The 7,133-nt window shown below is 41.7% G+C and overlaps 1 protein-coding gene and 1 pseudogene across 2 annotated transcripts in view; both read right to left on the reverse strand.

Annotated features, from left to right (window-relative positions):
* Window positions 1-285: 285 nt before the first annotated feature.
* On the reverse strand, window positions 286-836 carry LOC308429397 (proline-rich nuclear receptor coactivator 2-like; annotated as a pseudogene). The gene has a single exon. The product of its transcript is annotated as a proline-rich nuclear receptor coactivator 2-like (transcript).
* Window positions 837-2,964: 2,128 nt separating this feature from the next.
* Window positions 2,965-7,133, reverse strand: part of LOC308428818 (complement C5-like) — a gene marked incomplete at both ends in the record, with an annotated part of 12,849 nt that continues 8,680 nt past the window's right edge. Inside the window, 6 exons of the mRNA XM_080927386.1 lie at window positions 2,965-3,206; window positions 3,564-3,626; window positions 3,955-4,017; window positions 4,275-4,357; window positions 6,632-6,723; window positions 7,048-7,118. Coding sequence (XP_080783512.1) covers window positions 2,965-3,206; window positions 3,564-3,626; window positions 3,955-4,017; window positions 4,275-4,357; window positions 6,632-6,723; window positions 7,048-7,118 — 614 coding nt within the window. The remainder of the gene's footprint in view (window positions 3,207-3,563; window positions 3,627-3,954; window positions 4,018-4,274; window positions 4,358-6,631; window positions 6,724-7,047; window positions 7,119-7,133) is intronic.

A 7,133-nucleotide genomic window follows, 5' to 3' on the forward strand; every position in this document is an offset into this window, starting at 1 on the left:
TCTTTAGAAATTGTGTAGTATCCCATAAATCTTAGTTTTCCCATTAAACAATAAAAAAGCTATAGTTACTGTTCCCCAAATCTAATTTAGTTAGCAACACTACCAAGTAGAATTGATTAGTCACTTACTGTTTAAATTGCACTGACACTCTTAAGAATATAGTGTATATAACACATAAATCAAATGTCTGCTTATACTTATAAATTATCAGTTTTTCACAAAATGTCAAACTACTTTTGGCTATATGTAAACATTACAAAATTTAAAATTAGTACGTATCCAATTTTATACCTGTACTTTAAGTAAGGTTTTAAGTTGAAATGTCATGGTTTTCTTATCTGAAGGGTTCAAGGAAATGTGAACTCAGTGGCTTGGTGGCTTGGGGAGAACACTTGGTGATGGTGGCTCACTAAATTTGGCTCCAGCATAGTTCTGACTGGCTTGAGACTTAAAAAGCAAGCTAGGACTTGATAAGTTAGCATTCCAGTTGGGGCTGTTTTCCTCCATTTTGCATGGACTGCCATGCTGCTGCTGGATTGTACCCATGTCCTCTTTCCTTTGTCTTAGGAACAATCTTTATCTGGGAATTCTGATCCTCTGTCTTCTGTCTCTTGTGCTGTTGTTGGTTCTTACTAGCATTTCTAGATTGAGGGTCTGGAATGTTATGCCTCTGTCCGCCACCCATCTTCAGCTTCTTTGTCACCTTTCAGTCTGCTTTTCAGATTGCAGGACTTCCACTACTTGTCCTCTTCCTTGCTGACAGGCCCAGGATAAGAGACGTTGCTTTCTGCTAGATCCTTTCCTTTGTCTCAATTCACAAGTTTTCATGAGCCAATCTGCTGATTACAGCCTAGGAGCTGAGGCCCACATCGAGTCTCCTCAGCACACAAGTTTGAGAGAAGTCCTAGCGACTTCGAGTTCGGGCGGTGGTGGTGCCTCCCTATCGACCTGCAAGCCTCCTTCCCTCTCTAGGGAGAAACAATGCGCGGATCAAACAGCCCATGAACAAGTCACGGGTCACAACTCCATCTTGGACCAACCTCCTACTACCTTTACCGACCTAAGTCTTTTTTTTTTTATAACAATTTGGTTTCGCTCTGTTCCACCCATAGAGCAAGCACACAGTAGGTCAGGAGAGAACAGGTTAGATAGGCCACCTGTTTCTTCAATTTCCAACCTCTGTCTCCTCACCTGTGCTCCTGAGATCATACTTTACACAGCAGGTTATATGAAAAGTCAATAATGAAGCTCTAGATGGAAAACACTATTCCCCATACTCCAAGTGCTTATATGCACCATTTACTTCCTGCTTTAAAGATTTACTTTACACCAGTCATGTATGTATGTGGGCATGTGCACAGGAACAGAAGAGGGTTTGATCTTATGGAGTCATAGGCAGTTGTGAGTCAGAGGATCAGGGGGGTTTCTGTGAGACTGTCTCCTGGTAATGTCAGAAGCTGTATCATACAGTCTCACCAGCATGACCACCGAAATGTGAGCTGAACATGGATACAGCAGTAGACCCGCTAGAGTGGAGGAGAAACGACCCTGGGCCTCAACTCTGCACAAAGAGGAATGCTGTAGCAGGAGCAACAGTCTTCCCCGGGAAAGAACACATCAGTTGGCTATCCAATGCCAAGTGATCAGCCCTGAAAATAATACATAAGTATACAGACTAAGCAGGTTATATTTAGGAATATATATGCGTCTACATATATATATATACATACATGAATATAATAACAACAGAAAAATGCATTTGAAAGAGAGCAAAGGGATATACAGGCAGTTTGGGAGAGAGCAGAGAAAAGGGGAAATGATGTGATTATATTACACATTATATTATATATTATATAACATTATTCACAATATATATTATACAATATACACATAAATAATGTATGATGTAGACATAATACACATATACACAATATATACATATGCAATATACAACATATAACATATAATAAATATAGAATTATATATAATATATATTGTTTAATATATATAATATTGTCTAATATTATATATTACAAATAAAAGAAATAATTAAAAAATAAGAGTAAAGTCAGAATGTGTCATTCCCCTTGTTTGTTTTCTCAAGCAATGATATAAATGAGAGACCTTAAAGTTTTGGGAATATTAAGAAAGTCTTAATTCTGAAACATCTATCTATTAAGGCTGACACAGAAGATTTCGCCTTTTAGTGACTGTGACAGAATCAGACTGTGTCATCCGGAGGCCAACCGCAGACACTCAATCTCAGGTTATTGTCTGAGACTTCGGGTAAACACTCTTTTGAGTCTGCATAATGAGCTGCCTGTGGTTTCACGGAGCCTGGGCTCTGGACTAGTGTTCTCTGCTGGGTGCTATATTGTTTCCAGTTCCCAAGAAAAACAAGACACTTCTCTTCTGGGCATTACAAGTTATCTGTCTTTCAACTCTTAGTAGCAACTAGGACATGAAAAGTGCTTTTCGTCCTATGGGGTTGCAAACCCCTTCAGCTCCTTCAGTCCTTCCCCTAACTCCTCCACTGGGGGGGTCCCTGTGCTCAGTCTGATGATTGGCTGGAAGATCCCATAGGAAGAACAACAATATCAACCAGCCAGACCCCCGAGAGCGCCCAGGGACTAAACCACCAACTAAAGAGTACACATGGAGGGACGCAGGGCTCCAGCTGCATATATAGCAGAGGATGGCCTTGTCTGGTATCAATGGGAGGGGAACCCCTTGGCCTGTGGAGGCTCAACGACCCAGTGTACGGAATGCCAGGGTAGTGAGGTGGGAGTGGGTGCGTGGGGTAGTGGAGCACCCTCATAGAAGCAGGGAGGGGGTAAACGGGAGATGGAGGGGAAACTGGAAAAGGGGGATACCATTTGAAATGTAAATAAATAACCGATAAGAAATAATTTAGAGATAGCCGGGACGGGGGTGGGGGAGGGAGAAAACTGATTTTCTTAGAAATTACCCATATTTGGCAAGGTTCTGATAGAAAATGTCATACTTACGGTGATGTAACACGTGGATATGCTTAAAGGTGCCGTTAGCGAGGATCTGGTGTGCCGTGGTGCAGCAGAGAGTGAAGGCTTTGACACAGTTCTGGCCTATTTTCACACGGGCAGCTCGCTGCGCACAGGTCTCAAGTACATTATACCTGGCCCCATCATAACAGCATTTCCTTATCACTGGATGTTTGTATTTAGAAGCTGAAATGGTGGCAGCACACATGTCCTTGTCACTAATATACATGACACCTCGGGCCCGAGAATCTTAACGGCTATTTTCTCCGCCATCCAAGAATTCCTTCCCCAGATGTATTTGTGGGAGTCTTTTAGATAGCTTTAGCCATAAAAGGAATAGAGAACTGTTTCAGGTTAAGGATATAGCCAATAAAATCCTGAATTTACCTCCATGAATGGTTTTTGAGGGGTGAATTAATCCTTTGCACCTGCCTTTTGCCTACCCGCTGCATTTTACCTGGGGAAACCCCGTGTCTTATTTTCCCTGGTCCTCAAATGCTGTAATCGCAGGGGTCTTATGGATTCATTGAACGTGTACAGTACCTTGTTCTTTTATTTTCTGTTCCAGACAGTCTGTTGGCCTGTGACACATGCCGAGGGCTTCACCTGTGAGGGAGGAGAATGAATCCGGGAGGAGCGTTCGGCGTCACGGTGTTGCTATATTGCTTTGAAAATGATCTTGTCCCCGCAGGAGCAACTCAACACTGATCAACTTGGAGTTAATCATCTGTTTGTGTAACTACTTAATTCATCCGTAATTGGTTATTTTTTTCCTAAAACCGTAAGCCTAGAAAGGTCTCAGGAAGGCAGATCCCCCTCCCTTCCCAGGACTATTCAACATCGATCATGGATCTACAAAGGTTGGCTGGCTTCCTCGGGGGAAGCAGGCAAGCTGACTGCAGACTCCTGAACAGCCACCTAAGAGTCAGAGTACCTTGATTTTCCATCCCATGTTGCAGATCAATTGTGGGCATAACAGCTATTTTGTAAGCTTTATCTGTGAGGGAGAGAAGGGAAAACATCAAATCTTTCTAAAACAGTCCCGTGACAGTATTCTATTCTACAACGTGATGACTCTCTAGCAACTTGTAATAACTATTAACTGCCCAGCTCTCTACCCAACCAGCACTTCCCAAAACCCTGGCAGGGTGCACCATCTGCACCTGGGAGTGGTCTAAATCAGCTACACTGCTGAAGCTTTACTGGGGCAAAAGCATAACTCTTTATAAGTAAGTTGAAATGGCCAAGGATTACCATGTTCTTTAACTTCAAAGTGTGTAGTCCCAGTTGTTGAAGCATCTTCTTTATACTTAGCCTTAATTGTCCATCTACCGTGTCTGTGGAAGCCAAATGTTTGAAATCACAGAGGGTACCAGATTGTTGTAGTTATCAAGAGTCAATCTAATAGTTTACACACACACACACACACACACAAAGCCTAAGTAAAAGTTTGGAGGAGAGATTTTTAAACAATAAATAGACATAACCAAGCACTTCAAAAATAAGAGATTGCTTAACAATTAGTTTTTCATGTTGTATTCTTCTCCTACATAATTTATTTTAATATAGCCATTTTGTATTGAGAGCTGATGACAATTTCAGAATTTATTTAATCCAATAATGTTTAAATTCACAATGTAGTAAAAAAATGATAATAAGATGACATGCCAGTGATAAAATCCACACCTCATATGAACAAAATTCTATCTGGAAACCGAGCACAGCTTATTGAAAGAGTAAAGTAACCTGGCCAGCAACTTTCATTCAAAAACATTTAGTGAGCACTTCACTGAGATCAGAAACGCACAAGAAGAACCACAGACTTCAGAGTGGACAGTCCACTCAGTTCACATCTTTTTTCCTACATGTTTGATTCAGACAAGTTATTGCATCTCAGTTGGGAAAGGAGAAGAATAGTATCTGCCGTGCAGACAACAATGTGACCAGTGGAGGCAAACATCGGGTTACCACGACTATCATCAGCAGGTCAACGAGAATTTAACCAAGTCCCTATGATGCTGAGATGTTGTTACTGAGGTAAAATAAAAACACAAACCAGGGCCTTGCCTTTATGGAGTTTACAGTCTAGTCTTGGTGGGGGAGAGGAGCAAGGGGCAGTAAGCAGAGAGAGAGAGAGAGAGAGAGAGAGAGAGAGAGAGAGAGAGAGAGAGAGAGAGAGAGACAGACAGACAGACAGACAGATAGACAGAGACAGACAGAGAGAGAGACAGAGAAACAGAGAATGAGACATAGAAATAAAAAGAACATACACAAGAGAGTAAAGGGGACATTACATCACTTCCAGGGATGGTATTGTGTAAAGTGCTGTCTCCCCATATCCTGGAGAAGGGAGTTGTAAGACATAGTGTAAGAGCGTGCATTTTGTGCAAAAAGGACAACAGGTGCCAAGCTGCTGAGGCAGGAGAGTGTAACCATGGTGGGTTCTGATAATTTGCTATGGGACATCTGGCACGAGGAGAAATCGAGGAAATAAGAGCAGTAATTATGTAATAAACTTAATTCTACACTAGGGAATCTGTGGGAGTTAGAGAAATTCTGTAATCTTAAATTGTCCAGATTATTTTAACCTCCCAACTTCAGTCTACGTATGTAGGAAAAACATTTTCAAAATGAACTCAGTACCAAGTCCCCTAGAGAGGACAGAGGGAAGGTGAGTGCAAAGCGGTTCTGCTGTAAGTTTATGTCATGTGTTTCTCGATGTTCTTGCCTTAGACATCCTGCTCTGTGTTCCCAGAGAACAGAAGCTGTGCACAATTGATTTCTATTTGGGGTCCTGCTCTCTTATTGTGGTTTACACACACCAGGGGTGCTCATTAAATATGCATTTCATTAGTTCCTATGACCATGGTCTTAAATCCTTGCATATGAGTCCAAATAGTACAAAATTACATGCACACACACAGACATGTGCACACATAGACATACATGTGCGCGCGCACACACACACACACACACACACACACACACATACACACACACACACACACACAGAGAGAGAGAGAGAGAGAGAGAGAGAGAGGTGTTTCTATTAAACCAAATCTCTGTACCATCAAGACAAAAATGGCCTTCTTCGAGGCTGTAACCAAACCCCCACTGGCCTATAGATGGATGCTGTTAGGTTCCTTAGAGGCAGCTTTTGATGGTTTTGTTGAAAAATCAAAAAGATTCTTTTCTTTTCTAAACTTTTAGTACTTTTCCTTTAAAAAGAATGGGTGGAAAAATTTGGGGAACTTGGTATGTATGCATGTATGTATGTATGTATGTATGTATGTATGTATGTATGTGTATTCATGTATTAAATAAGGTTTTACTAAGCTTCCCAAACTGACTGGTGATGCCTCCATCCAAGTGGTCCTCTTCCTTCGGTGTCCTGTGTAGCCGAGACTTCGGGTATGTTGGACTGTGTTATAGTATCTGGGATTCATTTTTGTTTTGTCAAGAATTGGCCTAGCTTCAACAATACTTTGGGAGGTTTCACATGTTCACATCTGTACTGTTCTTTGTCAGCAGTAGGTGACCCCACTGAATTACCTCTGCATGTCAACACAAGCTCCAGGTGTGTTTGTCTGAAAATAACCAGTTTTACATACTTAGGATTAGCAGGAATCTCAAAGGCAGGAAAAGAGGCAATTCCAGTGTGATTATTTCCCTCCATTATGTTAACTTCGGATCCTTCGGGGTCCTTTGGGGAAACAAAACAACAACAAGAAAATTCACCCCTGCCTTAGTTCATTTTTTTTTTGTTGTTGTTATAAAAGAATATCTGGTGACAGTTAAGATAAAAGAATAGAGAGCTAGGTTGGCCCACAGTTCTGGAAGCTAGGGTTGGAAGAAGACAACACTAGACCAGAGAGACATACCGCTTCAGCTCTGGGTGGGAATCCAGAACAGCAAGCACGCATTCATTCTTATGGCAGGCCGTCCGAGAGCACACTCCCATGAGAACGGCCCTTCTCAGTCCGTACATCGGGGAGGAAAGCAGCCCCAAGACTAAATAAATACTTACTATGAACGTTAAGACTGTTTCTCTGGTGACTGGCTTTAGGTCATCATCCACCGAGTAGACGCCAACCTTTACTGCAAGAACAAGTG

The sequence above is a fragment of the Micromys minutus genome, assembly GCF_963924665.1.
Source record: "Micromys minutus genome assembly, chromosome: 13".
In the NCBI taxonomy this organism is placed as follows: domain Eukaryota; kingdom Metazoa; phylum Chordata; class Mammalia; order Rodentia; family Muridae; genus Micromys; species Micromys minutus.